Here is a 21,262-nt window from a genome sequence, read left to right on the forward strand (position 1 = left end):
TTCCCTTGTGGCACAGTGGTTAAGAATCTGCCTGCCAACGCAGGGCCACGGGTTCAAGCCCTGGTCCAGGAAGATCCCACATGCTGCAGAGCAACTAAGCCCGTGTGCCACAACTACTGAGCTTGTGCTCTAGAGCCTGCGAGCCACAACTACTGAAGCCCGTGTGTACAGAGCCTGTGAAACCACCACAATGAGAAGCCCACGCACTGCAGCAAAGAGTAGCCCTCGCTTGCTACACCTAGAGAAAGCCCGCATGCAGCAACAGAGACCCAATGCAGCCAAAAATAAATAAAATAAAAGTAAATTTAAAATACACACTGAATTGCAAAGATTTAGTATGCCAAAAAGGGATGTAAAATATCTCAATAATTTCTTTAAAATTCTTATTGAAGTATAATTGCTTTACAATGTTTTGTTAATTTCTGCTGTACAGCAAAGTGGATCAGTTATACATATACACATATCCACTCTTTTTAAGATTTCCTTCCCATTTAGGTCACCACAGAGCATTGAGTAGAGTTCCCTGTGCTATACAGTAGTTTTTCATTAGTTATCTATTATATATATAGTAGTGTATATATGTCAGTCCCAATCTCCCAATTCATCCCCCCTTTCATCGTTGGTAACCATAAGTTTGTTTCCTACATCTGTGACTCTATTTCTGTTTTGCAATCTCAATAATTTTTAAATTGATTACATGTTGAGGTGATGATATTTTAGATATGAGTTTAATAAAATCTGTTATTAAACTTAATTTTACTTGTTTCTTTTTACTTTTAAAATGTGATTTCTAGAAAATTTTAGATTAAATCCATGGTTGTCATTCATGGCTTGCATTATATTTCTATTAGTGCTGTTATAAGGCAATGCTAAGGTCCTAGTGTATACTTAGTTCTGTTATTAAAGATGTACTAAGGCAATATGGGTGTATAATACTCAGATAAAATCCTTATTTTTCCTTTTCTTCATTCTTTTGATCTTTTTATTTACTCAGATATCTATCTCTGCCTTTTCAACTTTGTTAATGGCCTTTGCCATAATTTTTAGAGACATTTGCTTAACTAGTAGGTGGTTCAGAATTTAAAGAAACTCCAGGTGAGAGTAAAATAGTCTTAGTTTTTGTAATTTCGGAGAGCTGTTACCCTGCTTTTGCCGCTGTGCTTTGAGCTACCTGTATGCTTGCTGGTCCCTCAGCCTGCAAGATTATTCCCTCTCCCCACACTCCAGCCTAATCGGCTCTTAACCATCCTTCAAGACTCAGCCTATAACCCCCGCTTTCTGTGAAGCTGTCCCCAATCCCTTCAGTCAAGGTTATATGCTTCTCTTTATTGTTCCCTTGGCACTCTATTCTCAGTTGTGATGTTTGATGAATGGACAAACTGGCCACCAGACATTTTAAACTTAAATGAATTTGAAACTGGAAGCAGGGACATTGCAGCACTTATTCCTTAGATTAAGTGAAAATCAGCAAGATAAGTAAGTTCACTTTGCCTCCTTGGAAGTCTTCATGCCTCCTTGGAAACCTTCATGCCTCCTCAGTGACCAGAATTATAAGGTCATCTCAAATTTTCCACCAAGTCACATCTGTTCTGACTGTTCCACTGACCAGTTCTGTGGCAATCCAGTTAACCTCTACTTTCCCATTCAGAAAATGAGGGTGACACTTGGTACTTTACTCTTCCATGACTATTTTGACGCTTAAGGAAGGGTATTAAGTATTAAGAGAGTTCAATAATAGGGGACACTCTGCTTCTGTGCTATGATTAGACTGTATGCTTTAGTGGGTTTGTTTTTCAATCAGGAGACTTCTGGGAAAAATTTGTTAAATGGGTCCAAAGTTAATGAAAACATATGCTTATCTGCTTTTTATACTTTCTGTATTAATCTAAACATATGCCAGGTTGCCCTCTGAATTCCTAATGATATGTTTAATTTATTAGGTTTAATTTAAAGATTGGCATTTGTATTAGAAAAATACTACTAATGCACTCCTGATAGAATCTTACCTGTGCCTTTTGTAAGTAAAAAATTACTCTTTCTTTATTACTTGAGTTCATAACCTATCAACATCATCAGTATCTTGTGATTGTCCCTTAGGTTCACACACAGACTACGTTTTACTGAATCTTTATTAAATTGGTTAATCTCCTATGAAAGTAATGTGACTCAGTAGTCCTCGCTGCCACTCTAGATGTCCGTGGACTTCAGGGTGCAGATAGGTATATGTGGTATAGTAAAAGAGGCTGGGGGACTTCCCTGGCGGTCCAATGGTTAAGACTCTGTGCTTCCAACGCAGGGGGCGCAGGGTTCAATCCCTAGTGGGGGAACTAAGATCCCACGTGCTGCACAGCACGGGCAAAAAGAAAAGAGCCTGAAACTTGGAGGCGGAAGTGGGGTTTTAGGTCTTGGCTATTACCACTGAGCAAGTCACTTCAAATGAATTTCCTTACCCATAAAATGAGAATAGTAATTCCTATATGTACTTGTTAGGATTAAATGGGAAGGCCTATATAAAAACACTTCATAAACTGTAAAGCAGTTTATGGCCAATAGACTTTTGTGATGCAAGTATGCTTTGAGTGGAAATTTCTTATTGTAGTGTTGAACAAATAATGGGGGAGGAAGGATTCTCCTGACTTTGAAATATCAGTGATAATTTTGACAAAAACCTAGGAGACTCCTCCAAACATGCTGCTGCTGGCTACGTGTAAGAGAGGAGGTAACCTAGTGCTGGGGCTTTGAGAAGAATGAGTCAAGGCAGCTTCTGAAAACATTTTTAAATACTCTATGGGCCTGGATACTTAAGTAATAGGACGGTAGTACTAAATGTGAAAAGAGGCCCAGCACTGGAAACAGACCAGGGACCAGAGAGGATTTAGAACTGGCAATGTGGCAACATATACTAAAATGTTAAATGTGCATGACCCTTGACTCAGCGTTTCCTCTTCAAGGAATCTACCCTCAAGATGCATTTGTATTCATGCCTCAAAATGTAGGCACAAGGATTTTTTTTGCAGTGTTGTATGCATATCTGTCTAGACACATTGCATTTTCAAATGATAGAGTTCAAGCTCACTTAATTGAGGGAGTGGGGGTTGGGGAGAGAATTTCTTGGCTCACGGGACTAAGAAGTCCAGGATTCTCACCTCAGGCCAGCCAGATCCAGGACCCACATTGTCCTTGGTCCTCAGGTTTGTGGTAGACTTGTCTGTCTGCTTCTCTCAGCTCTGCTTTCTCTGTGTTGGTTTCATTCTCAGATAAGTAGTCTACCTGTTCTCATGTGGTTTTCTCTGGTAGCTTCAGGCTAAGCTCCTTTCAGTTTAGTGATCGAGGGGGACGAAAATCGCTCCTCCTTCTCTATAGTTTCAAAAAGGCCCAGAGTTGACTCTCATTGTACCGACATAGTTCAAGCTCCTATCCTTGACCCAGTTCCCCTGGGCAGGAGGATAGAATCCTCTAATTAATCTGGCTTGAGTCATATCCTTGGGGTGGCAGTGCGAAATGGCTTGATCCCACTTTAACCACATGTAGTAACAATGAAGAAATGGTGCTTTCCTGCTGGAAGAGTAAGATGTTATCAGAAGAAGGAAGAAAGGATGCGTGTCAGGCAAAAGCAATAGCTGTTCACTATAATGTCTATTTCTAATAACAAATATACAGATATAACCTAAATGTCCATCAGTACAGGAAAACTTAAATGTGATACATCATAGGGGGAGATATGATGTAACTTTTAAAGTGAATGATGTGCATACATGTGTTGACAAGGAAAAATGTCCATTATATAATATTAAATTACAAATGAAGTTGCAGAAAAGTATTTTTAATTATGTGTATCATCTATTATGGATATGAATACTTTATATTCATATGTTTCTGTACTGCTTTTGGTTTGCTATTGTATTTATTTAAAATTAGTATATATCACATTTATAATTTAAAAAAGTAATGTCCCAGGTGGCCCCCATTCCAGATAAGGAACTGGAATTGACAAATCAAGAACTATAGAGATGGACTTCCCTGGTGGCACAGTGGTTAAGAATCCGCCTGCCAATGCAGGGGACATGGGTTCGAGCCCTGGTCCAGGAAGATCCCACATGCCGCAGAGCAACGAAGCCTGTGCGCCACAACTACTGAGCCTGTGCTCTAGAGCCCGTGAGCCACAATTGCTGAGCCCGTGCACCACAACTACTGAAGGCTGCGGCACCAAGAGCCCGTGCTCCACAACAAAAGAAGCTACCGCCATGAGAAGCCTGCACACCGCAACGAAGAGTAGCCCCCACTCGCTGCAACTAGAGAAAACCCACGCACAGCAATGAAGACCCAACGCAGCCTAAAATAAAATAAATAAATAATAAATTAATTAATTTTAAAAAAACTATAGAGAGATGGACAGATGATGCAAAAACTGTAAAATAGTATTCAGGTAACTGATATAAAAATATCGGGACTTTCCTGGTGGCGCAGTGGTTAAGAATCTACCTGCCAATGCAGGGGACACAGGTTCAAGCTCTGATCCGGGAAGGTCCCACAGGCCGCAGAGCAGTTAAGCCCAAATGCCACAACTACTGAGCCTGCTCTCTAGAGCCCACGAGGCACAACTACCAGCCCATGTGCCATAACTACTAAAGTTCTCGGGCCTAGAGCCCGTGCTGTGCAACAAGAGAAGCCACTGCTATAAGAAGCCCGCGCACTGCAGTGAAGAGTAGCCCCTGCTCGCTGCAGCTAGAGAAAGCCCGTGGGCAGCACCGAAGACCCATCACAGCCAAAAATAAATATTGGGAACCAAGGAGGTGGGTAGGACAGATTAACCAGATTAATCTGCCTGTGTAGTAGGGTGGCAGATTTATATCCTGGAAGGATAATGGTAACCAAAAAGGCATGTGGTTTGGAAGAAGTGGGGTAGGGAGCACAGGCAATAACTTTGGCAACCACATGAATGAAAGGGAAGAAGAACGAAGGTGGAGAATGTTGGCAGCTTAGTATAGCGACGTGAGCAGTGATTCTGGAGTTGAGAGGTCTGGTTGTGTTACTTGGGCACCCTGTCAGCTAGGAAAGGTCACACAATGTCTCTCAGGGTCTCTATCTCATACGTAAAATAGAGTCATTAGTATTTTCCCTGTTTTGTTCATAGGATGACTGTGAAATTGAAGTGAGATGGAAAAGGGCTATGTATGTAAAGAAAAGACCATATAATTCCAAGTTAGACAGGACCAAAATAAAGAATGTGTCTAAAAATGGAGTGGGAGAAGAAAAGGATAGGAAGATGTCATCAGACTTCCTTTGCACATTAGACAACTTAGATGGCTAATTTCGTTGGTCATTTAATCTATTTGGATGGGCAGGTGCTTTATTGAGAGATAGGAAGACGTTTACATTTGTTTGTGTGTATGTTTTTCAGTACTATTAACTAAAATGAATAATTATAAATAGTTCACCTGCATGTGGGAACAGCAGAGACATAACTGCACATACCATATACAACCATCATGGAAGAAAATACACAGAAGAAAGTCCATGTAGAAATACTACAACTCTGAATTACTTGGAATCTTCATATTGGTGGCTTACCCAACAGAACTTCTTAAATATCATTCCCATGAAATCCAAATAAGAACTACTCAGAAATATCAATTGTGTCAGCATTCCCACACATTTAAAATCTGATTAATTTGTTTTGCTCTGTGTATATTAGCATTTTGAGGTTTAAATATTGTGTGTTCCAAATAGAAAACTCAAGTCAATTTCACTGAATTGTATTTATTTATTTACTTAGTACTTATTCTGCCCTTATCTGCCATGTGCTTGGACTGGTGCTAGGCACCGATATACAAACATAATTAACACATAGTGGTCACTGCCTTCAAACAGCCTTCTCTTAGTTCATAGGGAAGGCAGATACATGGACAAAGAAAGTGTAATGGGAGTGGGGCAGGATTGTCAGGAAGAGGTTCACTGTACTTTGAATAATCTCATTTTTTTTCTTCTTATTCTTTCTAAATGCCTGCTATAGCTTTCTTTTTAGTTGTTATTGTTCAGGTGTGTGTTAAGAAGAATTGATCCTCTCTCAGCTTTTGAAGCTCAGTAGACAGTCTGTCTGTATAACTTTTTTTTTTTTTTTTCCCCTTGGCTGTGTTGGGGCTTGCTGTGTGCAGGCTTTTTCTAGTTGTGGTGAGTGGAGGCTACTCTTCGTTCTGGTGCACAGGCTTCTCATTGTCGTGGCTTCTCTTGTTGCGGAGCACAGGCTCTAGGCGTGCAGGCTTCAGTAGCTGTGGCACGTGGGCTCAGTAGTTGTGGCTCGCGGGCTGTAGAGCTCAGGCTCAGTAGTTGTGACGCATGGGCTTAGTTGCTCCACAGCATGTGGGATCTTCCCGGGCCAGGGCTCGAACCCATGTCCCCTGCATTGGCAGGCGGATTCTTAACCACTGCACCACCAGGGAGACCCTGTCTATATAACTTAATCACAGGGACAAAGTGGTAAAATTTCAGAGATTGGTTTTTTTTTTTTTATCCTACAAATTTACCAGTTCTGAGCTGAGTTGTTAGTCTTTTGGAGAAGAGAAAGGATCCCCTACCCTTCAATCCCACCCCCAGTACACAACACACTTTTAAAACATTTTTTATCTTTGATGCTATCTGCTGCAGAAGAAATATGTCCTATCTTGGACTTTCTTTCCTGACTCCTTTGGATAAACAAAACTTTGAACCTGCTTTGAGGCTTAAGGCCTTTGTAATTATGTGTGTATGTAATAGAGAAACTGTAAAAGCTCAATTTCTCTGGCTCGGAAATGTGAGATTATTCCTCTGCTCTGCCTTTCCTCACCTTCTCTTCTCCCACCATACAAATTTGAGCTCATGTTAGGAGCATATGTCTGGTGATATTCCAGTTCCCAAGAGGCCAGTGAACAAGACAGTAGTAAAACATTTTTCACTATAGGTAAGGCAAAGTAATCCTGATTCTTTAATTTGGGGTCTAGCTGTTTCTGTTATTAAATCAGCAGTTTAGTTGAAGTAGATTCATATGTTGAACTGGTTCTTATTGTAAAAAGCCATTTTTTTCAGTCAGAGAAATGAGAGGGATTCTGTTCTTTTTTTAAAAGAGAAACAAACACATGTATTGTCTCATATTTTTGTAATAATGCATTGTTTTTATAGAGTTATTTTCTGAGTTTTAAAGCCTATGCTTTCATTTTCCCCTTTCACTTCTTCCTATGGAATATTATCATGTTTGTCTGCCTATTCTTTCTGCTTTCTAGTTAAGTGGACTTATTTAATATTATTATTATTACCCCTGGTGATAATTCCCTGTGTGTCAGTAATTCCCTGACCTCTCATAAACACTAAGGAACATCCAGTAGCTGTGCTAAAAGCCACTACCATTGATGGGACCAAGGACAGCTTAACTTTGGAGAAAAACTCTCCTCTTTTCTTTAAAAATTAAAAAGCAAACTGTATAAATAAAAGAAGGGAATTGCCAAGGTCATTATGTCCTTAAAGGTTTTTTCCTAAAGCCCTGACTTTAGAAGACAGTCATCATCAGCATATACTTATTTTTTCATAGAAATATTTATATGATGTTATTTTTTTACATCCAGGTATTGATGTAGGTATGGGACTTATTTGAGTTTGCTTCACATCTAGGTAATTTAGTTTTTCAAAAATAATGAAAGGCTAATTATTAGGCAATAATGTGATCAAATTACCAAAAGCTTCAAGGTGGTTCTATTTCAGTTCTCAGCCTGATGTGTATTTAAAAATATCTCTACTTAGAGTAGTTACTGTTCATAATACATTATGGAATCTTTTTAGGTAACAGCTTGGATGATAAAGAAGCCGTTACCCTTGATTTGGTGTGTTTAACCCAAGTTAAATTTATGACAGACTGAAAATTAGCTGTAGTGTTATACATCTCGCTTCCTGTTCTGTGCAATTTGATATATGTGTGGGCCATATGTCCAGCAGGAGTTATAAGAATATGTTATTGATGGATGGAAAAGCTGTTTCATAGTTCCCTGTGAAAATATACACTGTAACTTGTACAGTGTGTATAGAACCTTGCAGTTTTGGTTTATGAGAGATTTAACCTGTGGCTAAAGGTAATATAATGAAATCTGTTGGAAACCCTTCAGAAGAGGAGAATTTGGAATCTACTTCTTTAATTTTCAAGCTTTTATGCAGTTGACCAATTTAGGAGGGAGACCTTAACTAAGTGCTTTTATTTTCAGAGCAGATGAGAGATTATAACAGTACCTTAGTTTCTGAAATACCATGGATCAAAGAATTCAGTGCATATCTACATTGCCTACTTCCCCCACTTCATTGCCTTTACCTCAAAATTATTTGCAGGAAGTACCTTGTTTTCAGCATGTTTATTGCATTTAAGACTGCCCTCATCCCCAGTCTTATTAAAGGAGTTCCACCATAATGTTGATTAATTTAAAATTTCCTAAACAATGGATTAGCGATGGCTCTGCAAAAGTAGTGTGAAACATAATATACAGGATTTCTCATTTAAATACAGCCCAGGTGATAAATCATTACTGTACAGTAATCTCTGACCAAAGAGGCAGACTTTCTTAGTGGGCCTGTGTCTGTGTTGTTCACCACCAGCACTGGCCAGTTTTGGGGCAGTCATGTGTGAAACCAGACACAGATTGGAACTTGTGTGGGCATCTTTATCTGTACAGACAGTTCTAATAAATTAAGGCCACATCTCCCAAAGAGACTTCTATAGTCAGCAGCACATTTTCTGTAATACCTAAGAAACTCTAAACAGGTCTTTCAAATAGCCTTAAAATGATTCCTTTCAGTAGGTGTTGAGTCCAGTTGTTCTGATGTGAGAGAACTTCTGAAACAGATTAGTCTGTCAGTGTTTTCTGAGTCTTCATAGTATATTAGCCATAAAGCAAAGCAATGCCCTTTATTTCTACCCTCTGGGTTGCACTTCTGAATCACCTGTGGAGCTATGCTTACATCCACTACTAGAAATTCTGGTTTGGTAGGTTTGAAGTAAAGTCACTGTATCTGTTTTCTAAAGTTTTGGAGATATTTCTAATAGACACACTTTCAGTTGAGTACCACTACCAGTTACCACTAAAGCTACATTTGAATTTGTACTATGCATATTTTATATAACATGAAGACAAGTTTCATTCATACTGGTGCTATGGCTTTACAAAGAGGAACCTAGAAGGTAGCTAGAAGGAAATCCTAGCTATAATCAGAATTTTGGATTTAAAAGAGAACCAGTCTAGGGACTTCCCTGGCAATCCAGTGGTTAAGACTCTACGCTTCCACTGTAGGGGGTGAGGTTTCGATCCCTTGTCAGGGAACTAAGGTCCCACATGCCACGTGGCGTGGCCAAAAAATAAAAAATAAAAGAGAACCAGTCTAAACCTCTCCTCTTTACAGATGAAAAGGAGCAAAGAGGTGAAAGAATTTTCAGAGTTGGTAGCAGAACCAAATCCATGACTCTGACTTGAGCTCTTTCTACACTAGCATCTTGGACCTAGTCCATCTTTGAGAAAAGCCTCAAGGCCACTCAGTAATCTAGAAATTGTCTTGAGCATCCCAAAGGCCAACAGAGTATTGTGAGATTCAGAGTATTTAATAAAAGGAGCAATAATGCAGCCAGCAGGAACTCCTCGCATCTTTGAAGTTACTAGGCAGGAGTTACGAGTGACATTACTCACAGTTAAAAATTATAGACATCACCCAGAAAGCTTTTGTGACTTTTTTGTAAACATGGAAATTTCTGACAAGAGATGCCTAGATTTGGTACCGAAGATTGTCAAGAACAAGATGATCATCTGTCTTATTTTTAAACTGATCCTTAAGTATTGGCAGCAGGTCTAGAAAATTATGCCAATATTATATTTCTACACAGGTCTGACTTTTAGCTTGTACTTCAGAAGGATATTGTGCCTAGATTTGCACTTTAACCAAGTAAAGGAATAGTATGTTTATTAATTAGGCTTAGATTTGGTTGTTAAAAAGAAAAATCCAAATAACAGTAGTTCAGTCAGGTAGAGATTGATTTTTCTTTTTTTTTTTAAAGCTACATGAGATATATATATATTTTTCAAATTTATTATTTATTTTGGCTGCACTGGGTCTTAGTTGTGGCACATGGGATCTTTAATTGTGGCATGCATGCAGGATCTATTTCCCCGACCAGGGATCGAACCTGGGCCCCCTGCATTGGGAGCCTGGAGTCTTACCCACTGGACCACCAAGGAAGTCCCAGATTGATTTTTCTTTTGGATTAAAATAGTCCAGAGGGAAGGGAAGCCCAACATTAGTGTGGTTGCTTCATAGCTGTCAGGGATGGGTTCTTCTAATTTTGCTCCATCCATCTTGGTACTATGTTAAATCTTCAAGGTATCTGATGGTTCTAGATGGCTTCTGGAGCTTCGGTCATCTCAAAGGGGCATACCTCCAACTTGAGTCAGCTCCCTTTTTTTTTTTTTTGAGTCAGCTCCCTTGAAAGAACTTTCCTAGAACCACCCTATCCAACAATTTCTGCTTCCATCTCACTGATCATTCCTATTATCGAGGGAGACTGGGAAGTTATAACTGGGCGAGTTGCTAGTCACAATAATTAGAAATTTTGTTGTTAAGAAAGAAGGAGGGAATGGATATTGAGCAGGTAACCAACAGATCTGCCACACCTGTTTTGAAGAGTATAATTTTTATATTAGGAAAATCAAATTTTAGTCACATCAAAAACTATTATATAGGATATAAAATTTTAAAGATCTCCAAACTACAATCTCCCATGTATCTGATTAATAAAAGCAATAAATCTCTATGGTACTGTTCTGCTTTGGATTTCTCAGTAGAACTCATTGGGAACAGCTGTTAGGTTTTATATATTTTAAATGAACTGAAGAAGGAGTTCTTCAAAACAACAGTAGAAAAAAAGATAAATTCAACTCTGTTTCCTTTTGGAGATAGGGAGAATCAAAACAAGCACAAGGACAATTCAGAGTATACTATATGAAATGGTATGAGACAGGAATGAGCCTATTAAACACTAAGAAAGAAGTTGTTTAGTATTTAGATGGAATAGGATAGACTATTGCAACACATGAAATAAACACATAATCATAGCAATGAATCATACAGATTCCAGATATACAAGACCTGTGCTGGAGAGAAGGATGGGCACATTGGGTTAAAGTTCTAAGTATTAGACATTGTCTTAATCCAGTTGGGCTGCTGTAACAAAATACTACAGACTGAGTGGCTTATAAACACAGAAATTTATTTCTCACAGTTCCAGAGGCTGGAAGTCCAAGATCATGATACCAGCATGGTCAGGTTCTGGTGAAGGCCCTCGTCTGGGTTGCAGACTGCTGACTTCCTACTGTGTTCTCACATGGCTGAAGGGGCTAGGGAGCTCTGTGGGGTCTCTTTTTTAAGGGCATTAATCCCATTCATGAAGGCCCTGCCCTCATGATCTCACCTCCCAAAGGCCCACACCTCTTAAAACCATCACACTGGGCATTAGGTTTTCAACATGCGAATTTTGGAGGGACACAAACATTCAGATTACAGTAGATATAATTACCTCTGCCTGTACCATATCTGTACAAATAAAATGCGAAGATGGAGAGAATTTTGTTGTCTAAAAAACTTACAGACAGGAGCAAGCAGTAATCTGCAGTGTGTACAACTGTAGACCGTGGTGTACATAAGTGTATTAAGATGGAAGTGTTCTCACTCTGTAAGACCAGATTTTAAAAGTTCTGAAGTCTCATTCATACCTACAGCTCACATGGTGCCATTTAGCACATATTTACTGAGTGCCTCATATTTACAATACACTTTAAGGAGGAAATTCATTCACAAGTTGCCACGTGGGTGAGAAAGTCTAGATTTTGGCTTCTTATAACTATGAATTTCAAATCTGGGGAAAACCCAGCCTTGTATTTTTATTCCTTTTCCTTTCATAATTACTTATCAGTAACCAAACCCAGTCTGTTGACTTTGCTCCAACTGATAGAAAACAGGAAACTCCAGAGACTCCCTATGAGAAAAGGACCAGGCTGCATCCTCTGTGACCTCAGCCCTTCGGTCTGAGCTCTCCTCAGAGCAACAGTTGGAAACAGTTCCATCTCCTTGTGGCTTTGGTAGTAAGCATAGGGAGTGCAAATGAAACCAGCTAATGCAACAAGGTGTGTTAGCCTGGCCTTTGAGCTCATGAGCCATCTTTTGAACCTTTTATGCTAGTGCGCTTTTGGGCATCCTTGGGGGAGAATAGTTTACGCTCTGATCCAGCAGTGGATCAGGGACCATTCTCTGTCCTACATAGCAGTGGAAATGCCTTTGGCACTCTGGTATTAAATAACTGCTTATTTGAACATATTGTGCAATGGCTTAGCCTTTCCCACACATTACTAGTTCCCTTTGAAGCTGTTGTGCTCAGTTTGAGCTCTCCAGTAGGGACTATGAAAGAAAACAAAAATCTCACAAGTTATATTTCCTTTTTATCTACTTAGTGCTGTTGCAGCTATCTCATATTTTGGTTTTTGTGTCCCTCACTCTGCACCCTATTTTCCCTCTACTTTCAGGTGAAGGTCTCCCACAGGTGTATTACTTTGGACCATGTGGGAAATACAATGCCATGGTGCTGGAGCTTCTTGGCCCTAGCTTGGAGGACTTGTTTGATCTCTGTGACCGAACTTTTACTTTGAAGACTGTGTTAATGATAGCCATTCAGTTGGTAAGTTGGCATTGCCATTCTGCAGAAGGATAAGCGGGGCGGGTCTCCCAGCCACATCCTTGTGTCCCTGTTGGTGATTTACTAGCTGTAGTGACACCTAGTGAATGCACACTTACTGGCTTGGTGGCATTCTAGGAAGCTGGCTGGGGCAAAAAGGGTTAATCCAGAGAAGTCGCACTGCATTTGCTGTTTGCTCTATTTTAAGAATTTGCACCTTGGAGCAATACTCTGACCTTGAATGAAGTGGAAATTTATTTAGGGAGAAAGAGGATGATTCGGAAAAATTGTACAAATGCAAGTAACTTCTTTGTTGTTTTATTTATAGGTTTTAAACACATGACTGTAAAATTTTGTCATGTCCTCCCTCTCTCCTTACCATCGCATCCAAGAAAAGATTGGAGATGTAACCCACTGCCCTAAAATCAGATTCTGAAGTTGTGTGACCAAGAACCTGCCTTAGTTCCCTTGCCTCTAGTTCTCACAGAGACTGAGACAGCTGAAGAGGCAGCTTTCTCAGCTCCTACCAAATTACACACTAGTACCACTTTAAGGAACAGTTAAGACAGTTCCTTTGAGAACTTTGTCATCCCCTAAGCAGAAGGATGTCTTTATTGGTCTGAAATGGTGATGGTCTCACCCAGTTTAAAGACTTGGAAATGTTAGAAAATTGATCTTGACTTTTGAGTCAAAAATTCAAATGCTCGTGCTTCCCTTTCTATACTAAGTAGAAAAGCTTTGAAGATAGAAGTGAACTTAATGAAATTTGAATAATTTTATGATTATTATTTTGGGCTATGTTTACTTTCTCATAAAACCTATACTCCTACCTCCGCTGTTAGTTAGCTCTGTGATATCAGTCCAGTATTAACTTCTCTGGGCCTCACTTCCCTTATTTCTGCAACAGAGAGACAGAGTATAGGAAGGTGTGGCCAGGAGGTGAATGTGGCAGTGACACCTGTCTTCAAAGGCCACCAACGTATTCTGATTTCCTGCCTGGGAGTAATTCTTGCCTCTCAAATGCTTACTTTCTGAAGTAACATAAAAACACTAACTCTATTCATCATTTGCAAATCGTTGCATAACGAAGTAAAACTGTGTATTATCATTTTAGATGAACTGTACTATCCTTCTCTCTCTCTTTTTTTAAATTTTTATTTATTTGACTGCACAATATCTTAGTTGTGGCAGGCGGGGTCCTTAGTTGTGGCATGCGAACTCTTAGTTGAGGCATGCATGTGGGATCTAGTTCCCTGACCAGGGATTGAACCCAGGCCCCCCTGCATTGGGAGCATGGAGTCTTAACCACTGCGCCACCAGGGAAGTTCCTATCCTTTTCTCTTTTATCTTGATATTTGTCATATATGTATTTGTATCAGGAAATATATTCTGGTTTACAAGAGTAAAGTGGCTCTGGGTGGTGAAGAAATGAGTTTTATTTTAATTTCAAAGCTTTGGGCTGATAAAAGAAAATGTTCTGATATATTTTTACAGTAAACTTCTTTAGAGTAGTATTTCTATCATTGTTTTTCTCTCTTTCAGCTTTCCCGAATGGAATATGTGCACTCAAAGAATCTCATTTACCGAGATGTCAAGCCAGAGAACTTCCTGATTGGCCGACAAGGCAATAAGAAAGAGCATGTTATACACATTATAGACTTTGGACTGGCCAAGGAATACATTGACCCTGAAACCAAAAAACATATACCTTATAGGGAGCACAAAAGTTTAACTGGAACTGCAAGATACATGTCTATCAACACGCATCTTGGCAAAGGTGTGTTTCTTTTCAGCTCCATGAAAGCGGCAGGTTGTTAAAACACCTTTTTATTCCCAAAACACTTTTGTACCCATTGTGCATTACAACTTGTGATTCTTATTGCTTCACAGGGTAAGTGATTTTTGTACTTGAGAAATTAAGATGGTAAGTTAGTGACTTTCCTAAGTATCCTGTTGACAACGTAAGGATTTTTCATTCTTTGTTTCCAAATGCTTAGTTTCTCAGAGTGTGGTACTTGAATTATTGAATTAAGATGATAACATTTTAGTAAGTTTAGTGATGAGTTTGATATTTACATACAAATGGCCCCATATATAACCTGAAAAGGACATCAGGCTGATATCTGCTTTGAGGAAGAGTGCTTCACTAAAACGTGGACTAGCCTTCTGTTCTCCGTGCATAGTTTCGTGACTCATTTTTCAGGGAAAAGCCTATGTCTTATTCAGTGAAAATATATTTGCCTTTCCATGAGTCTTGAATTTTACTCAGGATAGACAATTTGCATAAATATTGCTAAAAGCTGTAGTCTCACTTGTTAGAGGGACTAGTCCAGGGGAGAGTATTTGCGAGGGAAGCCTAAGGAACAGTGAGAAGGCCCAGTCGGTAGGGCCCTGGGCCCTTGTCAGCTTCTCCAGGAAAGCTTCCCTTTTTATCTGTTTTATATATTGGGCTTTCATTGGAAGATTATATTTGAAGAAAAGCTTCTAAGGTGATTGAAAAGATATGTTCGAAAATCACCACCCTAGAGAGTAGACATATAAACAGAATATTAGACTCCTAGACGTAGCTAATTATGTAAGATATTTAAATACTAACAAACAGTTTACACAATAAGTATTTTACACAATAGTACATTAAAGCTAATGTAAATAGCTATAAAGTTGCCTCATCAAGTAAACTGCTCAGATGAGGATTCTAGTATTAGTGAAGAGTAAAAATGACATTATAAAGTGGTATGATACAACCCGAGTTGAAATGAATGCTGTCAGGATTTTTTCGGTAACCACATGGATATTCTCACTTAACGTAATAGTTTAAAATTAGGCTGGAAGGTTCTCTGGCACTTATTACTGGTGTCACTTTGGACAAGTTACTTAATCTCCCTGAAACTTACCTGTAAAAATAGAGTAACATTTCACAAGGATGTTTTGCAGGTTGAATGGGTGATAATATAGGTAACATGGGTCTCTTGCATAGGGCTCAGAATTCCCTTCTTCCTTCCTTTTTACAAGGAGATAGAGTGTGTGGTACATAGTAAAGTCATGATTGTTTGGGTTAACTGACAGAGTCTAGAAGTTGTTCTAATTCCTGCCTCCTGGGCTCAGCATTTGTGTTCTGATTTTATTACTCTTGTCAGGAAAGGGAAGAACAGACAAAAGATGCATATCCATGTTGTTTGTATAAGGTACAGTGTAACAGTTAAGAAAAAGGGATGTAAATTCTGGCTTTTTCCCTTAAACCTTTGTGGTCCAGTAACCTTCCTTCATCAGCATCAGTTATCTCACCCACCCTGAAAGATGTATGGTAATAGTACTTTATACCATAGGGTTCTGTGAGATAATGCATATAAACTGTTTAGTGCTTGATGATAGTAAAGACTCTATAATGTTAGTTATCATTTATTCAACAAAATATGTTTTAAGCATCTACTGTCATCAGACTCAGGTTCCTTTATCTCTTGATGTAGCCATTTCTGCTGGAACTTTTGAGTGTATCTCCATGCGTGGACTTCCTGAGTTCCAGAGTTTTTTTCAGGTCAGATCCAATGTGTCACCGTATCTGTCTATAATGTCCCTATTACAGAGAATACATATAGGTGGTTGTCACATGCCCTTTAAACTCTGGCCATGATCTCAAACCCAGAGAGGTTTCTGTAGGAACCCTAATCCTATTGGTTTTCAAATGTGTTGCATCCTTTATGTTGTAATGAAGAAAAAGGGAAGTGTATCTTCAAATGACCTGGAAAGAATTGCCTATTAATTTTGTGAGGGCAGAAAACAAGGGAAGCAGCCCCCTAAACCTGGTATTTACTACATTAGATTAGCCACCTTCCCACTGATTAAGTCTGCCCATTTTGTATTCCTTAATGTTTGAAGTTAGGGTGAGGACACTGGGTCACCTGGCCCCTTTCCTTCAACAAAATATATTTGACCTAATATCAGGGATGTGATGCAAGTAAACCAAGCACATCTTTCTGATTGGTTGAAAAGCAAGCCTTTATGGTATGGAAGAATTTTGTGTCCTCCTGGTCTCACTGGTATTGAAACCTTTTTTCTTTGAAAATGAAATATCCTGCATGAAAAAAAACAAGGGAAATACTGAATTGCAATCCTGAATTGAATGAATGTGGAGTGTTCAAAGAAATGTGGAAAAAGCATGGCTCTGATTTTCACTCTCATTTTTTTTGAAAGGCCTTTATGATTTAAATTATTGTAGATTATTTTAGAATTTTAGAAATGGAAAATGACTTTTCAGAGTATCTAAATCAACCACTTGTTTTTCAGTTGAGGAAATCGAAGCCCAAAAGGCGACTTGGCCATGCTTAATTTTGTGTGGATTAATAAATTAATAGAAAGGACAGGCCAAGACCTAGATAACCTGACTCAGGAACCATTATTTTTCCTGTTATCCCATATTCCACAGCTTTTCTTCGTGGTTTTAAGTATTTGAAAAGTTACTTTATTACTTATTCCAGTGAGTTTAAATGTGTTTATTATATTTTTTGGTTTTTGATTTTTTTTTAAATCTCATTTTATAACGGCTTTGCTGTGAAGAGAAGCTGGGCTTATTTCTGTAGGGCCGATCAGTCATTGAAAATGTGGAGAGTTTCGCCCTCTAGTGCTCAACTGTCTAAAGTACAACCATTTGTTCCCTGAATTATTTATTACCAAGGGACCTCCTTACAGGAAGTGGATATAAAAATGGAGAGGCGATGAGTAGGTGTGATATAGTGTGAGAACCTGCAGAGTGTGGTTTCTCTATCTGCCCTGTTTTGTGGGAGGCCTCAACTCACCCTGCTTGTTCTTTCTTTTTTGGTGTATCTTTAGGTTCTGTTAACAAAATCTGTTTTTGTCTATTGACAAAATCTGTTTCTTTAAGTTCTGTTAACAAAATCTCTTTTTGTTTTCAATTACATATGAAATTTATTGCAAACTTCAGGCAAGCCTTGTAGTCAAAAGCTTCTGATGGCCTTGCTGTTTTGCTTCATTCTTTTTAAGATTATTTCAGTTGCTCTGTATCAGCTCAACTTTATATTATTTATGTCTCTTGTCAGGGTGCCGCCCCTTCCCATTAGTGACCTCATTTCCAGAAACCTCCTTCAAAGTACAATTTAGAAAGTTGCCTTTTCTTTCTTCATCTGCCCTGTAGAGTACTATGCACTCTTTTTCATGCAAATTTCCTGTAATTGGAGGCGGCAGTTAAATGTGTTGTGCTTTTGTATTTTGGGTTACCTGAGTAGCTTTCCCTTTCTCCCTGACTCTGTTAGGTTTTACTTTCTGCACAAAGAAGACAAAATCAAGTTTAAGATAGCCCCTTATTCTTGCATCTGTCATTTCTTTTGAACTCGATTCTGAAAAATAAACACATGAAATGTCTGAGATAAATTGTAATTGGCAATTAAAAATGGAAGAATGTACTACTTCTATTGTCTGACAGTCAAAGAATGTATAAGATGTTTTCTGAGATGTAGTTACAATTTTTTATTAACTATTCTGCAGTTCTTTACCATCCTTATCTTCCCGATTTAAAGAAAAGAAAGAAAAATCCAGCAACTTGTTTTACATGATAAGCTCTCTGAATGCAGGGGTACTGTTTTATGTGCCCACAAAGGGCACCTTAGTAATAAACTTTAAATTTTTCTTTAGGTGGCTATGGGACATGGTACAAATGGGATGGAGCTGATGATTGTGCCCTGATGTTTGCTTACATTAAACTAAATTTTAAGTGTTAATTTTTATGATGAATAAAAAGCACTAGGCATGTATGCTAGGCATTCTGCAGCTTGTGTCTTTGCGGGCCTAGCCAGAATGGACTCTCTTAACAGCCTCAGCTACTCAATCTGCTGCTCACTTTTCGTGTTGGTAACCAAATTGTAGCCCATGTACTAGAAATAACATTTTGTTTAAATTATCTTACTTTCAGGAAGGTGACGGCATAGAGTGAGGAGGGGTGGTTACTCACCATTTGGTGATTTGGACTTGGTTTTAGTTTAGGATTTGCTCTTTTCACTTGATATTTACTTGCCAGTAGCAGATCTAGGCAAAGGAAGTACACGTTGTTTTTGGTTTTGATCTAAAATACTATCCCTGATTTAGATATACAAAGAATTAGTAAGCAGAGCCTTTCCAGAGCAGACGGGTTTCTGAAGGGATTACTTGGTTTTGAACCCCTTTCTGCTTTAATAACTGCAAACATAATGTGTCATCTGTCTTCCTTTTTAGAGCAAAGCCGGCGGGATGATTTGGAAGCCTTAGGCCATATGTTCATGTATTTCCTTCGAGGCAGCCTACCCTGGCAAGGACTCAAGGTATCCTTGGAAGTGCTCAGTGGAGGGCTTTGTTTAAATACTCAGTTGATAATGAACGGGTTGCTGACTTGATGTCTGTAGGAAGCACAAAGGGGAAGATTGGCTACAGGGATGACAGGCAGGAACGACATTAGTCTATAATGTAAATGCTCACCTGGGCTTTGGAAGCTCTGTTTTGCCCATGTTTGTCTTCTTCCCCTTCTGATCCTTCTTCCTTATTTTCGAGTTTTCCATAATCTCTTCCCTCATTCCCTCCCAGCCTTGGCAGTGCTGCTTTTCTCTCTGTGTCAGTATGCCTCCTTCACTAACATTATGTAGCAGGCATATTGTTCCCAGGGTGTTGGGGAATTTCTGGAACAAATTGATGATAGCAGCTGCTACACATTTTACCAGCAGGACTAGGTGTGCCCCTAAGGGGAACTGGGAAATACTTGTTCTTCCTATATAGGCTAAGGACCCACCTGAACTAAAACGAAAATCCAGGTTTAACATTGCTGTTCAAGTGTTTAATTGAATAAATGCCTTTGCATAAAATAGCTGTTCCTTGTAAAATGTGTAGTTTAAATAGCCTTCCTTAGGTAGGTGTCAATACAGTGCATTTGTGTCGAAGTTAACTATTAATTATAGTTACAACCATTGTAATGGTTACTCTGTGCCTCTGGCGGTTAGACTAGGAAATGGTGAGCTTGTAACCCATTCTACGTCCCATTAGATAGTTAAATGCAAGACATTTTTGAGTTGTGGTTTATTTCAACACGTTAGTATGGAAGGAAACTTAATTGGTAGCTTTGGGTACTACTATACCCCTTCCCTCCCGAAGGGCAGAATGATTCGTTTTGCTGTGCTTTCTTGGACATTGTCCTGAAAAGTGAGGCTTTTATCCCTTCCCTTTGGGAAAATTTTATTTCTTTCCCGTTAAATTCCTCTCCTAACATCTCCTCCATGGTCTTCTCCTAGTCACATATACCTTCTCATTGATATTGATAGCTGTCAAATAGAGTTTCACATCCTGTTTGCTCATTATACAGCCAAATAATGCATTTGTATATTATTAATTGCTTGAAACTTTCTCATGATCCATGAATCATTTTAGTGGTAGTTGTAGATTTAAAACTCCTCCAGTATACTTCAAAACATAATTGCTTAAAGCCTGGTGCAGCAGGCTAGGCAGAGCCTCATGAGAATCCCTTGAGACCACATTATCGGTCCAAGCTCCAGGAGCCGTCTGTCTACAGTCTTGAGCAAACCAGACTTGGCTACTTTGAGCCACTGACGTATAGCAAACCTGTCTGTTAGCCATGCCTGTATCATAGTTAACATTTTTCCCTCTGGAAGCACATTGTGGAAAGGCAGTTGTTTTTTGCTTTTGTTTTTTGTTTTAATTTAATTTATTTTTTATACAGCAGGTTCTTAGAAAGGCAGTTTTCTTACATCTTGTTCTTTTTCTATTCAACTTCACAATAAATATGTTGTGGAGCCATCTGTCTGTTTGCCCCCATTTGGATTAGCAGTGTTTTTAATCTTATCTAGAGCTGATCTAAGGATGAGAAGGTTGAATAACTTTTGAACCCTAGTGGCCATGGGTCATTACTAAGCTGTTATAATTTTGAATTTATTTTCTTATCTTAGCCTCTCATCTCATTACATTTGGTGGTGTTTATCTGAGACTACTAAATGTATTTGCAAATAAAACTTTCCAGAACAGATGTTTTGTACATATCTAAATATATCATCTCTACTACATTTCTTGTTTGTTAGTATTAGAAAAAAATTGAGACTATCTAACAAATCCTGCCAGTTTGAGTGAAACAGTCATTATGTCCCGAAACATATTGGACCTCCCATACTTAACACCTCTTTCCAACTAACTTTCTCTCTTTCTTCTCTACAGGCTGATACATTAAAAGAAAGATATCAAAAAATTGGTGACACCAAAAGGAATACTCCCATTGAAGCTCTCTGTGAAAACTTTCCAGGTAGGATGCTGAAAGGACACTCCAGCCAGTGTGACTGAAGCTTTGAAGGAGGTGGAGACCATATCTTAGTATTTCTAGATACTATCCAGAAAATTTACGTTTCCTTTTATTGTTATTTAAATCAAGATAGGTTTTATCACTTTGATTTGGTCCATAAAGGAAACATCAGTGTCAAATAGTCTGTACAGATATTCCTTGCCTGGCCCAAAGCTTCTCCCCATGAGAAGCATTCAGCTAATGAGCATGGCCTTTAA

General features: G+C 38.8%; 1 protein-coding gene across 7 annotated transcripts in view; it reads left to right on the forward strand.

Moving 5' to 3' along the window:
• CSNK1G1 (casein kinase 1 gamma 1) overlaps positions 1-21,262 on the forward strand; it is a 147,246-nt gene that overhangs the window by 97,066 nt on the left and 28,918 nt on the right. For all 7 annotated transcript variants that reach the window (XR_003001828.1, XR_003001829.1, XM_024735178.1 and 4 more), the window contains exons 5-8: positions 12,576-12,727; positions 14,267-14,501; positions 18,947-19,032; positions 20,924-21,008. Coding sequence is in view for 5 of the 7 variants with exons in the window: in XM_024735178.1 (XP_024590946.1) it covers positions 12,576-12,727; positions 14,267-14,501; positions 18,947-19,032; positions 20,924-21,008 (558 nt within the window). In the remaining 2 variants the exon portion in view is untranslated. The remainder of the gene's footprint in view (positions 1-12,575; positions 12,728-14,266; positions 14,502-18,946; positions 19,033-20,923; positions 21,009-21,262) is intronic.

Source organism: Neophocaena asiaeorientalis, unplaced genomic scaffold, assembly GCF_003031525.2.
Source record: "Neophocaena asiaeorientalis asiaeorientalis breed wild unplaced genomic scaffold, Neophocaena_asiaeorientalis_V1.1 scaffold264, whole genome shotgun sequence".
Taxonomy (NCBI): Eukaryota; Metazoa; Chordata; class Mammalia; order Artiodactyla; family Phocoenidae; genus Neophocaena; species Neophocaena asiaeorientalis.